We start from the raw sequence: 25,181 nt of genomic DNA on the forward strand, positions 1-25,181 counted from the left end.
ACAACAGACTTTCAGCATGCTTATAGAGAAGGGCACTCAACTTGTACTGCACTGACACAAATGACTGATGATTGGTTGAAAGAAATTGATAATAGAAAGATTGTGGGAGCTGTACTGTTAGATTTCAGTGCAGCCTTTTAATATTATTGACCAGAACCTGTTGTTGAGAAAACGTATGTGTTATGGCTTTTCAACCTCTGCCATATCGTGGAATCAGACCTAATGTCAAACATGTAAAGTGTGGTGCACTGCAGGGCAGCTCTCTAGGCCCTCTACTCTTTTCTATCTTTACCAATGACCTGCCACTGGCATTAAACATGTGTGTCCATGTATGCTAATGATTCAACCATATACACATCAGCAAACACAGCTAATGAAGTCACTGAAACCCTTAACAAAGAGTTGCAGTCTTTTTTGGAATGGGTGGCCAGTAATAAACTGGTCCTGAACATCTCTAAAACTAAGAGCATTCTATTTGGTACAAATCATTCCTGACGTTCTAGACCTCAGCTGAATCTGGTAATGAATGGTGTGGCTGCTGAACAAGTTGAGGAGACTAAATTACTTGGTGTTACCTCAGATTGGAAACTGTCATGGTCAAAACATATAGATCCAATGCTTGTAAAGATGGGGAGAAGTCTGTCCGTAATAAAGAGATGCTCTGCTTTTTTGATACCACACTCCACAAATCAATCCCTGCAGGCTCTAGTTTTATCTTATGTTGATTATTGTCCAGTCATATAGTCAAATGGTGCATAGAAGGACCTAGTTAATGCAGCGGGCCCAAAACAGAGCGGCTGTCACGTTCGTCGTAAGAATTATCGGACCAAGGTGCAGCGTGATATGGTTCCCACATGTTAATTAACTGAAACGCACAAAAACAAAAAAGAATGAACGAAACGTGAAGACAATGGAGTCCTCACAGGTAACTACACATAAACAAGATTACACCAACACAGGTGGGAAAAATAACAACTTAAATATGATCCCCAATTAGAGACAACGATTACCAGCTGTCTCTAATTGGGAATCATACAAAACACCAACATAGAAAAAGAAACTAGAACACAACATAGACATAGATATACTAGATCCCCCCTAGTCACGCCCTGACCTACTACACCATAGAGAAACAATGGCTCTCTATGGTCAGGGCGTGAGAGCGGCATGTCGTGTGCTTCATTGTAATCAGAGGGCTAATATTCATACTATTTGTATTTGTATGTATTATGGATCCCCATTAGCTGCTGCAAAAGCAGCAGCTACTCTTCCTGGGGTCCAGCAAAATTAAGGCAGTTTATACCATTTTAAAAACATTACAATACATTCACAGATTTCACAACACACTGTGTGCCCTCAGGCCCCTACTCTACCACTACCACATATCTACAGTACTAAATCCATGTGTATGTATAGTGCATATGTTATCGTCTGTGTGTGTGTGTATGCATGTGTCTGTGCCAATGTTTGTGTTGCTTCACAGTCCCCGCTGTTCCATAAGGTGTTTTTTTATCTGTTTTTTAAATCTAATTTTACTGCTTGCGTCAGTTACTTGATGTGGAATAGAGTTACATGTAGTCATGGCTCTATGTAGTACTCTATGCCTCCCATAGTCTGTTCTGGACTGTGAAGAGACCTCTTGTGGCATGTCTTGTTGGGTATGCATGGGTGTTGGTGCTGTGTGCCAGTAGTTTAGACAGACAGCTTGGTGCATTCAACATGTCAATACCTCTCATAAATAAAAGTAGTGATGAAGTCAATCTCTCCTCCACTTTCAGCCAGGAGAGATGGGCATATTAATATTAGCTCTCTGTGTACATCCAAGGGCCAGCTGTGCTGCCCTGTTCTGAGCCAACTGCAATTTTTCCTAAGTCCTTTTTTGTGGCACCTGACCACACGACTGAACAGTAGTCAAGGTGCGACAAAACTAGGGCTTGTAGGACCTGCCTTGTTGATAGTGTTGTTAAGAAGGCAGAGCATCGCATTATTATAAACAGACTTATCCCCATTTTAGCTACTGCGGCATCAATATGTTTTGACCATGACAGTTTACAATCTAGGGATACTCCAAGCAGTTTAGTCATCTCAACTTGCTGAATTTCCACATTATTTACTACAAGATTTGGTTGAGGTTAAGGGTTTAGTGAGTGTTTTGTTCCTAATACAATACTTTAAGTTGTAGAAATATTTAGGGCTAACGTATTCCATGCCACCCAATCTGAAACTAACTGCAGCTCTTTGTTGAGTGTTGCAGTCATTTCAGTCGCAGTAGTAGCTGATGTGTATAATGTTGAGTCGTCTGCATACATAGACACTCTGGCTTTACTCAAAGTCAGTGGCATGTCGTTAGTAAAAATTGAAAAAAAAACAAGGGGCCTAAACAGCTACCCTGGGGAATTCCTGATTCTAACTGGATTATATTTGAGAGATTTCCATTAAAGAACACCCTCTGTGTTCTGTTAGACAAGTAACTCTTTATCTACATTATAGCAGGAGGTGTAAAGTCATAACACATGCGTTTTTTCAGCAGCAGACTATGATCGATAATGTCAAAAGCCGCACTGAAGTCTAACAACACAGCCCCCACAATCATTTTATCATCAATTTTTCTCAGCCAATCATCAGTCATTTGTGTAAGTGCTGTGCTAGTTGAGTGTCCTTCCCTATAAGCATGCTGAAATTCTGTTGTCAATTTGTTTACTGTGAAATAGCATTGTATCTGGTCAAATACCATTTTTTCCAGAAGTAACAGATTGGTCGGCTATTTGAGCCAGTAAAGGGGGCTTTACTATTCTTGGGTAGCGGAATTACTTTAACTTCCCTCCAGGCCTGAGGGCACACTCTCTCTAGTAGGCTTAAATTGAAGATGTGGCAAATAGGAGTGGCAATATCATCTGCTATTATCCCCAGTAGTTTCCCATCCAGAATGTCAGACCCCGGTGGCTTGTGATTGTTGATAGACAACAATCATTTTTTCAACTCTTCCACACTGACTTTACAGAATTCAAAAGTACAGTTCTTGTCTTTCATAATTTGGTTCAATATACTTGGATGTGTAGTGTCAGCGTTTGTTGCTGGCATGTCATCCCGAAGTTTGCTTATCTTGCCAATGAAAAAGTAATTAAAATAGTTTGCAATATCAGTGGGCTTTGTGATGAATGAGCCATCTGATTCAATGAATGAATTACCTGAGTTGGCTTTTTTCCCAAAATTTCATTTAAGGTGCCCCAAAGCTTTTTACTATCATTATTTATATAATTTATCTTTGTTTCATAGTGTAGTTAATTTTTTTTATTTTATTTACTTTAGTCACATGATTTCTTAATTTGCAGTACGTTTGCCAATCAGTTGGGCTGCCAGACTTAATTGCCATACCTTTTGCCTCATCCCTCTCAACCATACAATTTTTCAAATCCTCATCAATCCAAGGGGATTTAACCATTTTTACAGTCATTTTCTTAATGGCTGCGTGGATTTGGATACTGCTTTAAAACAAATTTATGCAGCATTAGTAAAGATGTGATCAATACACGTTGATGATTTAATTCCTGTGCTGTTTGTAACTACCCTGGTATGTAGACTGACAATCTGACCCAGGTTGCAGGCACTGGTTACAGTTTGATTTTTTTTCTGGGTGGGTAGCTTGATGATAGCCAGTCAATATTTAAATCACACAGAAATATACTTCTCTGTTGATATCGCATACATTATCAAGCATTTCACACATGTTATCCTGACAGTGACTGTTAGCACTTGGTGGTCAATAGCAGCTTCCCACCAGAATGGGCTTTAGGTGAGGCAGATGAACCTGTAGCCATATTACTTCAAAAGTATTTAACATTAGATCGTCTCTAAGCTTTACAGGAATGTGGTTCTGAATATAGACCGCAACACCACCTCCGTTGGCATTTCTGTATTTTCGGTAGATGTTATTAACCATGTATTGCTACCACTGTATCATCAAAGGTATTATCTAAGTGAGTTTCAGAGATAGTCAGAATATGAATGTCATCTGTTACAAGCAAGTTATTGACTTCATGGACCTTGTTCTTAGGCTACATATGTTAATATGGGCTATTTGTAGCACTTTTCTGGGTTGCTTGATTGTTTTTAATTCTTTACTGGGAAGCTTATCAGAGGTAGACTTACTCATGTTATGTTGGAGCTGATGTGCAGGGTGAGCTGCATAAAGTGGTCTTCCTACTATTGCGCACCACCTCAGTGCTAACAGTGTAACAGTGTAACTCTGGTTTATAGGCTTATGATTACTGCTTACAATAGCTGTAGGATAAACAGATGTATTCGGTGCAATTAGGAGTACATACATTAAATTACATACATTGTGTTTCCCAATGCCCCTAAGATCATGTACATTTGATGCAGCATTATGACGACTCATTGTCACAATGGTAGGCATTAACTGAGCTGGTCTTGGATCATTTACCAGTCATTGTTTCAACGCAGGCTTGAAATGCGTGGACAAGGTCCAGGAGCCAAGATTATTTGGATGGACTCCTGTAGAATATCTTCTGTTTCCAGAAGGTGTCAAAGTTATCAATAAAAGTGACTCCAGCAGAGCTACAGTAGTCTTTTAGCCAGATGTGTAATGCCAGCAGTCTACTGAATCATTCACACCCGCGGCCCAACGATGGTACTGGACCTGAAATTATTGGCCGTCTTTTAATGCTAAAATCAGTTCATTTTCAAATGTTCATTTTCAAAAGCCCTCCTGATGTCGTTCTACCCCACATGGACTACGACAGTGTCAGCTCCCGGCACCTGTGGTAGAACAGTCGGAAGCAGCCTGGTTATGTCCTGTACTCGTGCTCCTGGGTAGCACAGGGTTTTTGTCTTGGGGACCGAGATTTCTCACCGTAGAGCTGCCTATGATGACAGCTGGTGATGTTGAATGGGCCGGTCTTCAGGCAGCCTCACGGTCTGGTGAGGCTGGGAGCTCTGAGGATCTATCTTGGCTAAGAGTTGAGGAAAGACTGACTGCGTCACTTCTTGTTTTTATAAGAAACAATGTGTTGAAAATTCAAAATTGTTTGCCTATTCAACTTACACACAGCACTGACACACACACTTACCCTACCAGACAGGCCACCAGGGGTCTTTTCACAGTTCCCAGGTCCAGAACAAATTCAAGGGAATGTACAGTATTATACAAAGCAATGAGTGCATGGAACTCCCTTCCATCTTATACAGTTCAAGTAAACAGAAAATCTGTTTTCAAAAAACAAATAAAGCAACATCTCAAGGCACAACACCTCTCCCCATGTGACGTACTTGTTGTGTGTATGTACTGACATGTACAGTACCAGTCAAAAGTTTGGACACACCTACTCATTCAAGGGTTTTTCTTTATTTTTACTAATTTCTACAATGTAGAATAATTTTGAAGACATCAAAACCATGAAATAACACAAATGGACACACATGTAGTTACCAATTTTTTTTAAACAAATCTAAATAGATTTTAGATTTTAGATTCTTCAAAATAGCCACCCTTTGCCTTGATAACAGCATTGCACACTCTTGGAAATCTTTCAACCAGCTTCATGAGGTAGTCACCTGGAATGCATATCAATTAACAGGTGTGCCTTGTTATTAAAAGTGAATTTGTGGAATCTAATGCATTTGAGCTAATCAGCTGTGTTGTGACAAGGTAGTGGTGGTATACAGAAGATAGCCTGATTTGGTAAAAGACCAAGTCCATATTATAGCAAGAACAGCTCAAATTAGCAAAGAGATACGACAGTCCATCATTACGTTAAGACATGAAAGTCAGTCAATGCAGAAAATTTCAAGAACTTTGAAGGTTTCTTCAAGTGCAGTCGCAAAAACCATCAGGCACTATGATGAAACTGGCTCTCATGTGGACAGCTCCTTCAAGTTTGATGGGTTCCTGCTGGTGTACAGCAATCTTTATGTCATAGCACAGATTCTCAATTGGATTTAGGTCTGGGCTTTGACTAGGCCATTCCAAGACATTTACATGTTTCCCCTTAAACCAGTCGAGTATTGCTTTAGCAGAATGCTCAGGGTCATTGTCCTGCTGGAAGGTGAACCTCCGTCCCCTTCTCAATTCTCTGGAAGACCCTAGCAGGTTTTCCTCAAGAACGTCCCTATATTTAGCGCCATCCAGCATTCCTTATTTTCTGACCATTTTCCCAGTCCCTGCCGATGAAAAATATCCCAACAGCTTGATGCTGCCACCACCATGCTTCACTGTGGGGATGGTGTTCTCAGGGTGATACGAGGTGTTTAGTTTGTGCCATACATAGCGTTTTCCTTGATGGCCAAAAAGCTCAATTTTATTCGCATCTGACCAGAGTACCTTCTTCCATATGTTTGTGGAGTCTCCCACATGCCTTTTGGCGAACACCAAATGTTTTTGCTTATTTTTTCTGGCAACTCTTCCGTAAAGCCCAGCTCTGTAGAGTGTACGGCTTAAAGTGGTTCTATGGTCAGATACTCCATTCTGGTCTCTTTGTTGCCTCTCTGATTAATGCCCTCCATGCCTGGTCCGTGAGTTTTGGTGAGCGGCCCTCTCTTGGCAGGTTTGTTGTGTTGCCATATTCTTTCCATTTTTTAATAATGGATTTAATGGTGCTCCGTGGGATGTTCAAAGTTTTGGATATTTTTTTATAACCCATTTGTACTCCACAACTTTGTCCCTGGCCTGTTTGGAGATCTCCTTGGTCTTCATGGTGCCGCTTGCTTGGTGGTGCCCCTTGCTTGGTGGTGCCCCTTGCTTAGTCTGTTGCAGTGTTGCAGACTCTGGGGCCTTTCAGGATAGGTGTATATATACTGAGATCATGTGACAGATCATGTGACCTTTAGATTTCACACAGGTGGAATGGTTGCACCAGATCTTATTTAGGGGCTTCATAGCCAAGGGGGTGAATATATATTTTTTCCCTTTTTCTGTTTTTGAATATTTTGAAACAAGTTTTTTTTTGTTTTTTTTCACTTCACCAATTTGTACTACATGAAATCCAAATAAATATCTATTTAAATTAAAGGTTGTAATGCAACAAAATCGGAAAAACGCCAAGGGGGGTGAATACTTTTGCAAGGCACTGTATAGACAACTGCTGCGAACAGTCCATGGAGCAATGGATTCTGGAGAGACAAACACTCACAGAGATCATGCTGAAAGTGAAGCAAGACAATGGATGTGACTGGAAAACAGCCATAGATTGGGCTTTGATGGCAAAAAACTCAATGCAGCCCATACCAACTAGTGTTCGGGCAGAACCTTAATCTTCCCTCTGTACTGGTTAACAAGCCACCAGCACTAGAAGGGATGGGACAGCACCTTTCAGCACTACATGCAGTGAGAAAAGCATTCACTGAAGCAGAGTGTTCAGACAGAATTCGCAGGGCTCTGCGTAAACAGATAGAAAAATGGCACCGAAGAGCTCTCACTACCAATTGTGCTATTTTGTTATTTTTTGCGTTTTGTGCAACTTATTTTTTTACTTTTGTGTACAGTCATGGCCAAAAGTTTTGAGAATCCGGAAAAAAGCTTGTCCGTGGAAGACAAGGTGAGCGCTACCATCAGTCCTGTGTCATGCCAACAGTAAAGCATTATGAGACCATTCATGTGTGGGGTTGCTTCTCAGCCAAGGGAGTGGGCTCACTCACAATTTTGCCTAAGAACACAGCCATGAATAAAGAATGGTACCAACACATCCCCCGAGAGCAACTTCTCTCAACCATCCAGGAACAGTTTGGTGACGAACAATGCCTTTTCCAGCATGATGGAGCACCTTGCCATAAGGCAAAAGTGATAACTAAGTGGCTCTGGGAACAAAACATCGAGATTTTGCATCCATGGCCAGGAAACTCCCCAGACCTTAATCTCATTGAGAACTTGTGGTCAATCCTCAAGAGGCGGGTGGACAAACAAAATCCCATAAATTCTGACAAACTCCAAGCATTGATTATGCAAGAATGGGCTGCCATCAGTCAGGATGTGGCCCAGAAGTTAATTGACAGCATGCCAGGGCGGATTGCAGAGAACTTGAAAAAGAAGGGTCAACACTGCAAATATTGACTCTTTGCAACAACTTCATCTAATTGTCAATAAAAGCCTTTGACAGTTATGAAATGCTTGTAATTAAACTTCAGTATTCCATAGTAACATCTGAAAAAAATATCTAAAGACACTGAGGCAGCAGACTTTGTGAAAGTTAATATTTGTGTCATTCTCAAAACTTTTGGCCATGACTGTCCAAAAAGAACTTCTGGACATCAGAAAAGCGATTACTCACCGCGGACTTGAAGAAACTTTTTCCTTTAATGAGTTTGATGAGAAGGATATCCTGCTTTCACTGGAACAGGCCCAGATCCACGCCTTTTGCGTGAAGAAAAGACGTCGGAAAAGGGGACACAGATCCTCCTGATTCCTGCTTGCAAGCATAAACTAAAGCAGGAAGTACCAGTGACTCGCTCAATGCGGAAGTGGTCAGATGTTGTGGATGCTACACTACAGGACTGTTTTGCTAGCACAGACAGGAAAATGTTCCGGGATTCATCCAATGGCATTGAGGAATACACCACCTCAGTCATCGATTTCATCAATAAGTGCATCGATGACGATGTCCCCACAGTGACTGTACGTACATATCCCAACCAGAAGCCATGGCTAGAGCTGTCGCTTTCAAGGAGCGGGAGACTAATCCGGACGCTTGTAAGAAATCTCGCTATGCCCTCCGACGAACCATCAAACAAGCAAAGCATCAATACAGGATTAAGATTGAATCCTACTACACCGGCTCTGACGCTCATTGGATTTGGCAGGGCTTGATAACTATTACGGACTACAAAGAGAAACCCAGACTTGAGCTGCCCAGTGACGCGAGCCTGCCAGACAAGCTAAATGCCTTTTATGCTCGCTTCGAGGCAAGCAACACTGAAGCATGCACAAGAGAACCAGCTGTTCTGGATGACTGTGTGATAACGCTCTCTGTAGCCGATGTGAACAAAACTTTAAACAGGTCAACATTCACAAAGCCGCTGGGCCAGATGGATTACCAGGACGTGTACTTAAAGCGTGGACCAACTGTCAAGTGTCTTCACTGACATTTTCAACCTCTCCCTGACTGAGTCTGTAATACCTACATGTTTCAAGCAGACCACCATAGTCCCTGTGGCCAAGGAAGCGAAGGTAACCTGCCTAAATGATTACTGCCCGTGGCACTCACGTCGGTAGCCATGAAGTGCTTTGAAAGACTGGTCATGGCTCACATCAACAGCATCCTCCCGGACAGCCTAAACCCACTCCAATTCGCATACCGCCCCAACAGATCCACAGATGACGTAATCTCAATCGCACTCCACACTGCCCTTTCTCACCTGTACAAAAGGAACACCTATGTGAGAATGCTGTTCATTGACTACAGCTCAGCGTTCAACACCATAGTGCCTACGAAGCTCATCACTAAGCTAAGGACTCTGGGACTAAACACCTCCCTCTGCAACTGGATCCTGGACTTCCTGATGGGCTTCCCCCAGGTGGTAAGAGTAGGCAACAGCACGTCTGCCACGCTGATCCTTAACACTGGGGCCCCTCAGGGGTGTGTACTTAGTCCCCTCCTGTATTCCCTGTTCACCTACGACTGCATGGCCAAACACGACTCCAACACCATCATTAAGTCTGCTGACGACACAACAGTGGTAGGCCTGATCACCGACAACAATGAGATGGCCTATAGGGAGGAGGTCAGAGAACTGGCAGTGTGGTGCCAGGACAACAACCTCTCCCTCAATATGAGCAAGACAAAGGAGCTGATCGTGGACTACAGGAAAAGGCGGGCCGAACAGGTCCCCATTAACATCAACGGGGCTGTAGTGGAGCGGATCGAGAGTTTCAAGTTCCTTGGCGTCCACATCACCAACGAACTACCATGGTCCAAACACACCAAGACAGTCGTGAAGAAGGCACAACAAAACCTTTTCCCCCCCAGAAGACTGAAAAGATTCGGCATGGGTTCCCAGATCCTCAAAAGGTTCTACAGCTGCACCATCGAGAGCATCCTGACCGGTTGCATCACCGCCTGGTATGGCAACTGCTCGGCAGCTGACTGTAAGGCGCTACAGAGGGTAGTGCGAACGGCCCAGTACATCACTGGGGCCAAGCTTCCTGCCATCCAGGACCTATATAATAGGCGGTGTCAGAGGAAACCCCATAGAAATGTCAGAGACTCCAGTCACCCAAGTTATAGATTGTTTTCTCTGCTACCGCACGGCAAGCGGTAGCAGTGATGAACTGTTGGTTAAGGGCTTGTAAGTAAGCATTTCACGGTAAAGTCTACACTTGTATTCGGCTCATGTGGCAAATAAAGTTTGATTTGATTTGAAACAGCTTCTACACACAGATGAGAAGTACGAGACTGGAAACAAAGTGTACTACAAACGAATTGACTGTCGAATGGAAAGGACCAGGAGTAGTCATTGGCCAAGAGTGTGTGGTGATATTTGTGAGGCACAGAGGCACCATTGTCAGGGTGCATTACTCAAGATTGCGGAAAGTAAATGATCAACAAGATGGAGGGGCTGTTGCTGAGAATCAGCCTCCTACTGAAAATGACAAAAAGGACACATTAACAGACACAAACCTACCAGATGTTGCATCCAAGGATATGGACACTGAAACTGACACGCGAAATGGAGCAGAGAGCTTCAACCATGACACAGGTAATACTGTTGAGGTTTTAAATGAAGAAATCGTTCATCAACAGCCACATGTATTAAGACAACATGGTGGTTCTAATCTGAAACTGGACAAACTGTTAAATACATGGACAGAGAAAGTGGTATTCCACACACAGCAACAGTCATTGGAAGAGCAGGAAAAGCCAAAGGAGTACTCTGAACCAGCTACCCTTTCTGGTACAACAGGTCAGCTGACTCAGCTGTGTCAACAAGGTGGGTGTGTACCATTAAAGAATCCTTACCTGGAATGGTGCCAAAAGCACGTTTAGTGGCTAGAGGTTTTGAGGAGCTGGCTGCTAAAGAACTCCCAAAAGACTCACCGACATGTGCCTCAGAGTCACTCAGATTGCTGCTGACAGTGATCTGCCAGAAAAAATGGAAACTTAATTCCATAGACATCAAATCTGCATTTTTGCAGGGAACAGAGCTGTCAAGGGACATTCACAGCTGACCTCGAAGGAACACTGTGGAAACTAAAAAAGTGTGTATGGCCTGGCAGATGCATCATTACTGGTACAACAAAGTCAAGGCAACAATGCTGGAAAAATGTCACAAGTGGATCATGCAGTCTTCTATTGGCTTGATCAAGACTGCAATGTGACTGGAGTACTTTCCTGTCATGTTGATGACTTCATCTGGGGTGGCTCACAGACCTTTGCTACTGTGAGTCCACTCCTCAAAGCTGTTTTCCAGGTCGGCCGTGAGGAGCATGATCGTTTTTGTTATGTTGGCATAGAGTTTATTACAGTTGACAGAACAATACTGATGCAACAGGAGAGCTATATCAAGAATCTTCAACCCAACCACACAGATTCTTCAAGAGCCGTACAAAGCAATTCCCCGCTCTGTGGAATTGAAGCTGATGAATTGAGGTCAAAGATGGGTAAAATTCTATGGGTTGCTTGACAGAGTAGACATGATGTAATGTTTGATGGCTGAAACTTGGCATCCCACTGTATAAACCATTCAAGAGACAAACAAAGTTGTTCGTAAACTGAAATCAAGAAGTGACTCTAAAGTTTCAGCATGTTGGAAAATATGACTATCTTCAGTGATGCTTCCCTAGGGAACCTTACAGATGGAGGCACACAAGGTAGACATCTAATCATGTTAATGGATGAAAACGGAAGATTCTCACCATCTGTTGGCAGTCAGAAAGGATCAGAAGGGTTGTCCGAAGCACACTTGCTTGAGAAACCCTTGCTCTTGCGGATGGAATTGACAATGGCACATTCTACCTGTAGTTTATGTCACTGACAGCAACTCCCTAGTTGATGCTGTCAAGTCAACCAAGTCTGTCACGGAGAAAATACTTCGTCTTGAGATTATCAGCATCGAGGAACTTATTCAAGCACAGAGAATCCAGCGGATTCTGTGGTCGGCCACAAAGGAACAGCTTGGTGACTGCCTGACTTAAAAGGGAGCATCCGGTCTTGTGCTCCTAAAGCCAGTCAGTAATGGAAAGTGGCAGCTTGACTAATACAAATAAAAACTTTGTCACACAACCCATTTGTAATGGGTAACTTAAATAATACTTGGACATTTAATTATGTTGTTGATGTTTTATTTGTGTTTAAAGAAGAGTGGGAGATTGTTCAGTTCAGGTTTTAAGTATCCCTATATTTCTGTTATTACCATGCTATCACTCTGTTATTAGTACGCCTGCACAGTAGTCTCACTGGAGATGGACCTGGCCTGAGTGTGATGACAACTACAGTTACATATACTTATGTTGGAGTTTACATATACGTATGTTGGAGTTTACATATACTTATGTTTACATATACTTATGTTGTAGTTTACATATACTTATGTTTACATATACTTAGGTTGGAGTCATTAAAACTCGTTTTTCAACCACTCCACAAATTTCTTGTTAACAAGCTATAGTTTTGGCAAGTCGGTTAGGACATCTACTTTGTGCATAACACAAGTAATTTTTCCAACAATTGTTTACAGACAGATTATTTCACTTCTAATTCACTGTATCACAATTCCAGTGAGTCAGACGTTTACATACACTAAGTTGACTGTGCCTTTAAACAGCATGGAAAATTCCAGAAAAGGATGTCATGGCTTTAGAAGCTTCTGATAGGCTAATTGACATAATTTCAGTCAGTTGGAGGTGTACCTGTGGATGTATTTCAAGACCTACCTTCAAACTCAGTGCCTCTTTGCTTGACGTCATGGGAAAATCAAGAGAAATCAGCCAAGACCTCCACAAGTCTGGTTCATCCTTGGGAGCAATTTCCAAATGCCTGAAGGTACCACGTTCATCTGTACAAACAATAGTACGCAAGTACAAACACCATGGGACAACGCAGCAGTCATACCGCTCAGGAAGGAGACGCGTTCTGTCTCCTAGAGATGAACGTACTTTGATGCGAAAAGTGCAAATCAATCCCAGAAAAACAGCAAAGGATCTTGTGAAGATGCTGGAGGAAACCGGTATAAAAGTATCTATATCCACAGTAAAACGAGTCCTATATTGACATAACCTGAAAGGCCGCTCAGCTAGGAAGAAGCCACTGCTCCTAAACCGCCATAAAAAAGCCGGACTACGGTTGTCAACTGCACATGGGGACAAAGATCGCACTACAATCAGCACTGCAACTGAAATGAATGAGTAGACAAGTATATCGATAGGTGGATATCGATAGGCCTGTATTTTTATTATTAGCAGCTCGTCTATATTAATATCGAGGAATATTTCACTTTCTCTGGTCATAGAAACAACAACATGAATGAGGGAGAAGTAATGCAGTGCTTAGTACAGCAACTGATCTATTTTGTTTATGTAGCTCGAGTTTTGAGATATAATGTGATCTGAGAAGAACCATACTGGCAGTCCAAGCATAGCCTGCTGTGATAATGAATGAGGCCTACTGCACAGATGTCATCCCTACAGACCTGTTTTTATTAGGTAAATGATGCATAGGCTTAAATTTTTTACTTCATGAGAGCGTAGATCTGGGCTTGCATTTTGACTCAGAAAAGGTTGGTGACCACTGGGCTAAAGGGTGTCTCCAGGGTCAGTTAGTTGTTTATTGTATCTCAAGTTGGAATCACACCAGGGAGGATCATGGGAGTTTATTTCTTCCTCTCTGTGCCGAGGTCCTGACCTCATCACCACACCTCTGCACTGACACACACACACACACACACACCACTGAAATAACTGTTACAGCACCTCTCAACACCCAAGGCCTGCTGTTTATTTGGCTTGTATTACCTTTCCCCCTGAAGTCACACACACGTATACAGTCCATTTACTTTCCTTACATCTCTCCTCCCCTTGTTGATCCCACTACCTGCCCTGTGTAATAATGTAGTATAATAACATGTGTATAATAATGTGGTAATGCCGGTCTCCAACAGGAGTTGATTCCAGAGTTCTACTACCTGCCGGAGATGTTTGGTAACAGTAATGGTTACCACCTGGGCCAGAGGGAGGACGGCAAGATGGTGTGTGATGTAGAGCTGCCTCCCTGGGCCAACAAGCCTGAAGACTTTGTCAGGATCAACCGGATGGTGAGGAACTAAACACCTCTCCTCCTCTCCTTATCTCCCACCCTCTGCTCTGTTCCTCTCCTCTCCTGCTTTTGTCACCCTTGTCTCCTCCTCCGTCCTCTCATTTTGTACCACCCTTTCCTTTCCTCCTCTATCATCCCCTCCTCTTTCCTACCCCCCACCTCTCCCCTCTCCTCCTCCCTCTTCCCTCTCCCCCTCTCCTCCCCCTCACTCTGTGTGTCTATGTACACTGCTCGATACTAACACAATCTGCAGCTGACCCCGGTGATGTCACTAAAGGACGGGGCCAGTAAGTGTCCCCTATAATGTTACCTAATGCTGGACTCATCAATCATCATTTAGCTGTGTGTGTGTGTGTGCGTGTGTGTGTGTGTCAGCCCAGGACAACCCTGTTCTCCCTGCAGGCCCCTTTTGAGCGACACACAAACACACACGCATACGCGCACGCACGCACACACTCACACACACACACACACACAGAGAAAGAACGTGAGCTCCCTCTCCACCCTCTGCCAGCCTCTCAACCAGTCCTGCCTGGAGACACACAGCGTTTCACTTCTCATCACATTTCAAACCCACGCATACAAACACACACACACACTCGTACACACACACACTCACAATTACACTATTATATATATGAGATTATGGGGGCGGGGGGGTTCTACAGTTCTACAATGTTATTGGGGGTAGGATGGGGGGTATGGGGTAGGAACACACTTGACCTTTTCAGCAGGAGTGACAGAGCTGGGGGGAGGGAGGTAGGGGTGGGGATGGGAAGGGGCTGGGGGGGTTAGCGGCGAGCAGAGGTGACCTTTCAGTAAGCTCAGCTCTCTTCTACTCCTCTGCTCTCTCCCTCTGCTCTCCTCCTCTACTGCCTGGTCAGCTACATCTACATCAACCTAGCACACAGGGAGAAGGAGGGAGGTGGAGGGGTGGCACAGAGAGGAGGGTGGGGGTGGAGGGGTGGCACAGAGAGGGGGAGGGAAGTAGAGGGGTGGCACAGAGAGGAGGAGAAGGAGGGGTGGCACAGAGAGGAGAGTGGGGGTGAAGGGGTGGCACAGAGAGGGGGAGGGAAGTCGAGGGGTGGCACAGAGAGGAGGGAGGTGGAGGGGTGGCACAGAGAGGAGGGAGGTGAAGGGGTGGCACAGAGAAGAGGGAGGTGAAGGGGTGGCACAGAGAGGAGAGAGAGGGGGGGTGGCACAGAGAAGAGGGAGGTGTAGGGGTGGCACAGAGAGGAGGGAGGTGTAGGGGTGGCACAGAGAGGAGGGAGGTGGAGGGGTGGCACAGAGAGGGGGAGGGAAGTAGAGGGGTGGCAGAGAGAGGAGGGAGGTGGAGGGGTGGCACAGAGAAGAGGGAGGTGTAGGGGTGGCACAGAGAGGAGGGAGGTGGAGGGGTGGCACAGAGAGGAGGGAGGTGGAGGGGTGGCACAGAGAGGAGAGAGGTGGAGGGGTGGCACAGAGAGGAGAGAGGTGGAGGGGTGGCACAGAGAGGAGAGAGGTGGAGGGGTGGCACAGAGAAGAGGGAGGTGTAGGGGTGGCACAGAGAAGAGGGAGGTGTAGGGGTGGCACAGAGAAGAGGGAGGTGAAGGGGTGGCACAGAGAAGAGGGAGGTGAAGGGGTGGCACAGAGAGGAGGGAGGTGTAGGGGTGGCACAGAGAAGAGGGAGGTGTAGGGGTGGCACAGAGAAGAGGGAGGTGAAGGGGTGGCACAGAGAAGAGGGAGGTGAAGGGGTGGCACAGAGAGGAGAGAGGTGGAGGGGTGGCACAGAGAAGAGGGAGGTGTAGGGGTGGCACAGAGAGGAGGGAGGTGAAGGGGTGGCACAGAGAAGAGGGAGGTGAAGGGGTGGCACAGAGAGGAGAGAGGTGGAGGGGTGGCACAGAGAAGAGGGAGGTGTAGGGGTGGCACAGAGAGGAGGGAGGTGTAGGGGTGGCACAGAGAAGAGGGATGTGTAGGGGTGGCACAGAGAGGAGGGAGGTGTAGGGGTGGCACAGAGAGGAGGGAGGTGGAGGGGTGGCACAGAGAGGAGGGAGGTGGAGGGGTGGCACAGAGAGGAGAGAGGTGGAGGGGTGGCACAGAGAGGAGAGAGGTGGAGGGGTGGCACAGATAGGAGAGAGGTGGAGGGGTGGCACAGAGAGGAGGGAGGTGGAGGGGTGGCACAGAGAGGAGAGAGGTGGAGGGGTGGCACAGAGAGGAGAGAGGTGGAGGGGTGGCACAGAGAAGAGGGAGGTGTAAGGGTGGCACAGAGAAGAGGGAGGTGTAGGGGTGGCACAGAGAAGAGGGAGGTGAAGGGGTGGCACAGAGAAGAGGGAGGTGAAGGGGTGGCACAGAGAGGAGGGAGGTGTAGGGGTGGCACAGAGAAGAGGGAGGTGTAGGGGTGGCACAGAGAGGAGGGAGGTGAAGGGGTGGCACAGAGAAGAGGGAGGTGAAGGGGTGGCACAGAGAAGAGGGAGGTGAAGGGGTGGCACAGAGAAGAGGGAGGTGAAGGGGTGGCACAGAGAGGAGAGAGGTGGAGGGGTGGCACAGAGAAGAGGGAGGTGTAGGGGTGGCACAGAGAGGAGGGAGGTGGAGGGGTGGCACAGAGAAGAGGGAGGTGTAGGGGTGGCACAGAGAGGAGGGAGGTGGAGGGGTGGCACAGAGAGGAGGGAGGTGGAGGGGTGGCACAGAGAGGAGGGAGGTGGAAGGGTGGCACAGAGAGGGGGAGGGAAGTAGAGGGGTGGCACAGAGAGGAGGGAGGTGGAGGGGTGGCACAGAGAAGAGGGAGAGGTAGGGGTGGCACAGAGAGGAGGGAGGTGGAGGGGTGGCACAGAGAGGAGGGAGGTGGAGGGGTGTCACAGAGAGGAGGGAGGTGGAGGGGTGGCACAGAGAAGAGGGAGGTGTAGGGGTGGCATAGAGAGGATAGAGGTGGAGGGGTGGCACAGAGAGGAGAGAGTTGGAGGGGTGGCACAGAGAAGAGGGAGGTGTAGGGGTGGCACAGAGAGGAGGGAGGTGGAGGGGTGGCACAGAGAAGAGGGAGGTGGAGGGGTGGCACAGAGAGGAGGGAGGTGTAGGGGTGGCTCAGAGAGGAGGGAGGTGTAGGGGTGGCACAGAGAAGAGGGAGGTGTAGGGGTGACACAGAGAGGAGGGAGGTGGAGGGGTGGCACAGAGAGGAGGGAGGTGGAGGGGTGGCACAGAGAGGAGGGAGGTGGAGGGGTGTCACAGAGAGGAGGGAGGTGGAGGGGTGGCACAGAGAGGAGGAGGGAGGTGTAGGGCCAGGCCTCGGCAGTGGGGAGGTGGGTTGTTGCACAGTGTTCTTATCCTCTTATCTTGTAATATAGATATTAGCATACATGCGGAATCCTTGGATGGATACCTAGAGAATCATCATCTTCACTCTCCGTCACTGTCCTCACTCATCCTGCTCTCAGATCTCATTATAGCGTTCTTCATTTTCTGCTTCCCTCTTTCTTGACCTTTTATTCTCTCTCTTTCTCTCTCTCTCTCTCTCTCTCCTCCCCTCTCCCAACCTCCCTCCCTCCACCACTCCTCCCTCCAGTTCCCATCTTTGCATGTGCCAGATTTAATCGTGGTGACATGCCCCATGGCTAGTTCAGCTCCCTCTGTGTTCAGCTCTGTCTGTGCGCTCTAGCTAGCTCCACTCTGTTGGTAGAGGCTGTTATTGTCCTTTGGGAGGGAGAGTGTAAAGTCCTGCAGCATGTCTTTATGCATATCTGCTGCTAGAGTTGTATTACAGCACCATAGTGCTGTAACACAACAGTAACACTGTCTACCATAGTGATGTAACACAACAGTAACACTGTCTACCATAGTGATGTAACACAACAGTAACACTGTCTACCATAGTGATGTAACACAACAGTAACACTGCCTACCATAGTGATGTAACACAACAGTAACACTGTCTACCATAGTGATGTAACACAACAGTAACACTGTCTACCATAGTGATGTAACACAACAGTAACACTGTCTACCATAGTGATGTAACACAACAATAACACTGTCTACCATAGTGCTGTAACACAACAGTAACACTGTCTACCATAGTGATGTAACACAACAGTAACACTGTCTACCATAGTGATGTAACACAACAGTAACACTGTCTACCATAGTGATGTAACACAACAGTAACACTGTCTACCATATTGATGTAACACAACAGTAACACTGTCTACCATAGTGATGTAACACAACAATAACACTGTCTACCATAGTGATGTAACACAACAGTAACACTGTCTACCATAGTGATGTAACACAACAGTAACACTGTCTACCATAGTGATGTAACACAACAGTAACACACTGTCTACCATAGTGATGTAACACAACAGTAACACTGTCTACCATAGTGCTGTAACACAACAGTAACACTGTCTACCATAGTGATGTAACACAACAGTAACACTGTCTACCATAGTGATGTAACACAACAGTAACACTGTCTACCATAGTGCTGTAACACAACAGTAACACTGTCTGCCATAGTGATATAACACAACAGTAACACTGTCTACCATAGTGATGTAAAACAGTGACACTGTCTACCATAGTGATGTAACACAACAGTAACACTATCTACCATAGTGATGTAACACAACAGTAACACTGTCTACCATAGTGATGTAACACAACAGTAACACTGTCTACCATAGTGATGTAACACAACAGTAACACTGTCTACCATAGTGATGTAACACAACAGTTACACTGCGTACCATAGTGATATAACACAACAGTAACACTGTCTACCATAGTGATGTAACACAACAGTAACACTGTCTACCATAGTGATGTAACACAACAGTAACACTGTCTACCATAGTGATGTAACACAACAGTAACAATGCCTACCATAGTTCTGTAACACAACAATAACACTGTCTACCATAGTGATGTAACACAACAGTAACAATGCCTACCATAGTTCTGTAACACAACACTAACACTGTCTACCATAGTGATGTAACACAACAGTAACAATGCCTATCATAGTGATGTAACAAAACAGTAACACTGTCTACCATAGTGCTGTAACACAACAATAACACTGTCTACCATAGTGATGTAACACAACAGTAACACTGTCTACCATAGTGCTGTAACACAACAGTAACACTGTCTACCATAGTGATGTAACACAACAGTAACACTGTCTACCATAGTGCTGTAACACAACAGTAACAATGCCTACCATAGTGATGTAACACAACAGTAACACTGTCTACCATAGTGCTGTAACACAACAATAACACTGCCTACCATAGTGATGTAACACAACAGTAACACTGTCTACCATAGTGATGTAACACAACAGTAACACTGTCTACCATAGTGATGTAACACAACAGTAACACTGTCTACCATAGTGATGTAACACAACAGTAACACTGTCTACCATAGTGATGTAACACAACAGTAACACTGTCTACCATAGTGCTGTAACACAACAGTAACACTGTCTACCATAGTGATGTAACACAACAGTAACACTGTCTACCATAGTGCTGTAACACAACAGTAACACTGTCTACCATAGTGATGTAACACAACAGTAACACTGTCTGCCATAGTGATGTAACACAACAGTAACACTGTCTACCATAGTGCTGTAACACAACAGTAACACTGTCTACCATAGTGATGTAACACAACAGTAACACTGTCTACCATAGTGCTGTAACACAACAGTAACACTGTCTGCCATAGTGATGTAACACAACAGTAACACTGTCTACCATAGTGCTGTAACACAACAGTAACACTGTCTACCATAGTGAGTGTTACTGTTGTGTTACATGTCTACCATAGTGCTGTAACACAACAGTAACACTGTCTACCATAGTGATGTAACACAACAGTAACACTGTCTACCATAGTGATGTAACACAACAGTAACACTGTCTACCATAGTTCTGTAACACAACAGTAACACTGTCTACCATAGTGATGTAACACAACAGTAACACTGTCTACCATAGTGATGTAACACAACAGTAACACTGTCTACCATAGTGATGTAACACAACAGTAACACTATCTACCATAGTGATGTAACACAACAGTAACACTGTCTACCATAGTGATGTAACACAACAGTAACACTGTCTACCATAGTGCTGTAACACAACAGTAACACTGTCTACCATAGTGATGTAACACAACAGTAACACTGTCTACCATAGTGATGTAACACAACAGTAACACTGTCTACCATAGTGATGTAACACAACAGTAACACTGTCTACCATAGTGATGTAACACAACAGTAACACTGTCTACCATAGTGATGTAACACAACAGTAACACTGTCTACCATAGTGATGTAACACAACAGTAACACTGTCTACCATAGTGATGTAACACAACAGTAACACTGTCTACCATAGTGATGTAACACAACAGTTACACTGCGTACCATAGTGACATAACACAACAGTAACACTGTCTACCATAGTGATGTAACACAACAGTAACACTGTCTACCATAGTGATGTAACACAACAGTAACACTGTCTACCATAGTGATGTAACACAACAGTAACACTGTCTACCATAGTGATGTAACACAACAGTAACACTATCTACCATAGTGATGTAACACAACAGTAACACTGTCTACCATAGTGCTGTAACACAACAGTAACACTGTCTACCATAGTGATGTAACACAACAGTAACACTGTCTACCATAGTGCTGTAACACAACAGTAACACTGTCTACCATAGTGATGTAACACAACAGTAACACTGTCTACCATAGTGATGTAACACAACAGTAACACTGTCTACCATAGTGATGTAACACAACAGTAACACTGTCTACCATATTGATGTAACACAACAGTAACACTGTCTACCATAGTGATGTAACACAACAGTTACACTGCGTACCATAGTGAAATAACACAACAGTAACACTGTCTACCATAGTGATGTAACACAACAGTAACACTGTCTACCATAGTGATGTAACACAACAATAACACTGTCTACCATAGTGCTGTAACACAACAGTAACACTGTCTACCATAGTGATATAACACAACAGTAACACTGCCTACCATAGTGCTGTAACACAACAGTAATACTGTCTACCATAGTGATGTAACACAACAGTAACATTGTCTACCATAGTGATGTAACACAACAGTAACACTGTCTACCATAGTGATGTAACACAACAGTAACACTGTCTACCATAGTGATTTAACACAACAGTAACACTGTCTACCATAGTGATGTAACACAACAGTAACACTGTCTACCATAGTGATGTAACACAACAGTAACACTGTCTACCATAGTGCTGTAACACAACAGTAACACTGTCTACCATAGTGCTGTAACACAACAGTAACACTGTCTACCATAGTGCTGTAACACAACAGTAACACTGTCTACCATAGTGATGTAACACAACAGTAACACTGTATACCATAGTGATGTAACACAACAGTAACACTGCCTACCATAGTGATGTAACACAACAGTAACACTGTCTACCATAGTTCTGTAACACAACAATAACACTGTCTACCATAGTGATGTAACACAACAGTAACACTGTCTGCCATAGTGATGTAACACAACAGTAACACTGTCTACCATAGTGATGTAACACAACAGTAACACTGTCTACCATAGTGATGTAACACAACAGTAACACTGTCTACCATAGTGATGTAACACAACAGTAACACTGTCTACCATAGTGATGTAACACAACAGTAACACTATCTACCATAGTGATGTAACACAACAGTAACACTGTCTACCATAGTGATGTAACACAACAGTAATACTGTCTACCATAGTGATGTAACACAACAGTAACACTGTCTACCATGGTGATGTAACACAACAGTAACACTGTCTACCATAGTGCTGTAACACAACAGTAACACTGTCTACCATAGTGATGTAACACAACAGTAACACTGTCTACCATAGTGATGTAACACAACAGTAACACTGTCTACCATAGTGATGTAACACAACAGTAACACTGTCTACCATAGTGATGTAACACAACAGTAACACTGTCTACCATAGTGCTGTAACACAACAGTAACACTGTCTACCATAGTGATGTAACACAACAGTAACACTGTCTACCATAGTGATGTAACACAACAGTAACACTGTCTACCATAGTGATGTAACACAACAGTAACACTGTCTACCATAGTGCTGTAACACAACAGTAACACTGTCTACCATAGTGATGTAACACAACAGTAACACTGTCTCCCATAGTGCTGTAACACAACAGTAACACTGTCTACCATAGTGATGTAACACAACAGTAACACTGTCTACCATAGTGATGTAACACAACAGTTACACTGCGTACCATAGTGATGTAACACAACAGTAACACTGTCTACCATAGGGCCCAGTGTAAGATTACAGGAATACTGTAATTATCTTTACTTTGATATCTTATCTAAAACACCCTTAAGACTCCCATCAGAAATCCATGTTCCTCTCCGTACACACCAGTACACGCACGCACGCACGCACACACACAGACACACAGACACACACAAATGGCTTACAGTAAAGTGGATCTCCATTAGTATTGAACAGCTCCATGAGAAAGATAGCTAGTCATTATTTTTAATAGACAGAGAAGAAACATGATACCTGGCTGATATCAGACTGGAGACATTAAACAGGCTCCCTGAGGCTCATCCTGTTTATTAGGCTTAGTCCCAAATAGCACCCTATTCCCTATACAGCTAGTGCACTACTTTTGATAAGCGTGTGGTCAAAAGTAGTGCACTATATAGGGAATAGGGTGCCATTTGGGATGGAGTTTTTTCACAGTCTGGCTGGAGAGAGAATAGCTGCTATCAAAACTCAGGATTCCATATGATCACTGAATGCTTTAGGTTCAATAGTAGTTTTCCCCCTGTTTTACAACAACTAGTGCAGTGAGGTTTATGTGTTGAACAGTGCAGGGATGTTGTCAGTTGTATGTACAGTAACATTGACTGTGTGTGTAGTGTAACTTGTGTTGGGTTGTGTGGTGTGTATTATTGTTTCCGATGTGTGTATTGTTGTGTGTTTCCTGTGTGTGTTTTCATGCTGCCGGGTGACTTTCCCCTCTACTCACCCTGCATGTGTTGTGTGTGTTATGTGTACTGTGTGTTTACTGTGTGTGTTTTCATGCTGCCGGGTGCCTTTATCCTCTAACCCCGCTGCCTGTGTCTGTGTGTTCTGACAGGCCCTGGAAAGTGAGTTTGTGTCATGTCAGCTGCATCAGTGGGTTGACCTTATTTTCGGCTACAAGCAGCGCGGGCCCGAGGCGGTGCGCGCCCTCAATGTCTTTCACCACCTGACCTACGAGGGTTCCGTCAGCCTGGACAGCATCACTGACCCCGCCCTCAGAGAGGTACGCCATGACACGACATGCTACGATACGCACGTCACTGTCACCATGGACACCAAACACCCCCTCACCCCAACCATCCCATCTACCCAGCTCCAGCTTAGACAGACACTGCAGCTTCTGTCTATCCAGGTTCAATTCACTTCATTTATTTGGTATTTCACTGGAATTTGTCTCGCATTAAAGATATTAAACCATAAACATTTACAGACAACATGATATAGATGACAACAACTGCATAAAACACACACAGAGTACACACAGATATGGGTTTACAGTATAGTTGTTGCAAATACATGATCAATACAGTACAAAGTCAAAGGTATTTTGATTTTCTATCTCTCATTCACTCCATTTACTATTGACATTATTCTGTTTTGCCCCTATACTACTGCAGGCACGCACGCACGCACGCACGCACACTCGCACACTCGCTCACTCGCTCACTCACTCACTCACTCACTCACTCACTCACTCACTCACTCACTCACTCACTCACTCACTCACATTCACACCCAGGTCAATGAATGTTAGTCTGAAGTGTTGTTTGATATAAATTATCTTGGGGTCATCTTGTGAATAGACATGGGAGTGAATCCTCTCATTTACATTTCATTAATTGACTAGATCTGAGCTGTTCTCTGAGCAGGAGGAAGCTGTGAATAGCTTAATTGCAGAGAGAGAGAGAGAGGGGAGGAGGTAGAGGGAGAGGGTGAGGAAGAGAGAAATGGAGAGAGGTAGAGAGAGGTGGAGGTAGAGAGAGGTGGAGGTAGAGAGAGGTGGAAGTAGAGAGAGGTGGAAGTAGAGAGAGGTGGAAGTAGAGAGAGGTGGAAGTAGAGAGAGGTGGAAGTAGAGAGAGGTGGAGGTAGAGAGAGGTGGAGGTAGAGAGAGAGGGTGAGGAAGAGAGAAATGGAGAGAGGTAGAGAGAGGTGGAGGTAGAGAGAGGTGGAAGTAGAGAGAGGTGGAAGTAGAGAGAGGTGGAGGTAGAGAGAGGTGGAGGTAGAGAGAGGGTGAGGAAGAGAGAAATGGAGAGAGGTAGAGAGAGGTGGAGGTAGAGAGAGGTGGAAGTAGAGAGAGGTGGAAGTAGAGAGAGGTGGAAGTAGAGAGAGGTGGAAGTAGAGAGAGGTGGAAGTAGAGAGAGATGGAAGTAGAGAGAGGTGGAAGTAGAGAGAGGTGGAGGTAGAGAGAGGTGGAGGTAGAGAGAGAGAGAAGTAGAGCGAGAGGGAGAGAGAGAGGAGGAGGTAGAGAATGAGGGATTTAGAGAGAGAGAGTGGGAGAGGAAGGGAGAGAAGAAGATAGAGATAGAGGGAGGTAGAGAGAGAGAAGGAGAGAGAAGGGGAGGTTGAGGTAGAGAGAGAGGGAGGTAGAGCGGTCGAGAGGAGGAGGAGGAGGAGGAGGGGAGCTGAGACTACAGCAATAGCAGCTGGCATGCAGCAGCAGTGTGGTGTTTCCAGTGTGATCTCCTCTCCCTGTGATATCCACCATCTGCCGTCTGCAAAACAACTCATTTATATCCCGTCACTTCC

At 44.7% G+C, this 25,181-nt stretch overlaps 1 protein-coding gene across 10 annotated transcripts in view; it reads left to right on the top strand.

Annotated features, from left to right (window-relative positions):
- LOC129822249 (neurobeachin-like) overlaps nucleotides 1-25,181 on the top strand; it is a 318,368-nt gene that overhangs the window by 270,075 nt on the left and 23,112 nt on the right. For all 10 annotated transcript variants that reach the window (XM_055880368.1, XM_055880366.1, XM_055880362.1 and 7 more), the window contains 2 exons: nucleotides 14,104-14,256; nucleotides 23,491-23,658. In XM_055880368.1, the coding sequence (XP_055736343.1) occupies nucleotides 14,104-14,256; nucleotides 23,491-23,658 (321 nt within the window). The remainder of the gene's footprint in view (nucleotides 1-14,103; nucleotides 14,257-23,490; nucleotides 23,659-25,181) is intronic.

This window comes from Salvelinus fontinalis, chromosome 24 (assembly GCF_029448725.1).
Source record: "Salvelinus fontinalis isolate EN_2023a chromosome 24, ASM2944872v1, whole genome shotgun sequence".
Taxonomy (NCBI): domain Eukaryota; kingdom Metazoa; phylum Chordata; class Actinopteri; order Salmoniformes; family Salmonidae; genus Salvelinus; species Salvelinus fontinalis.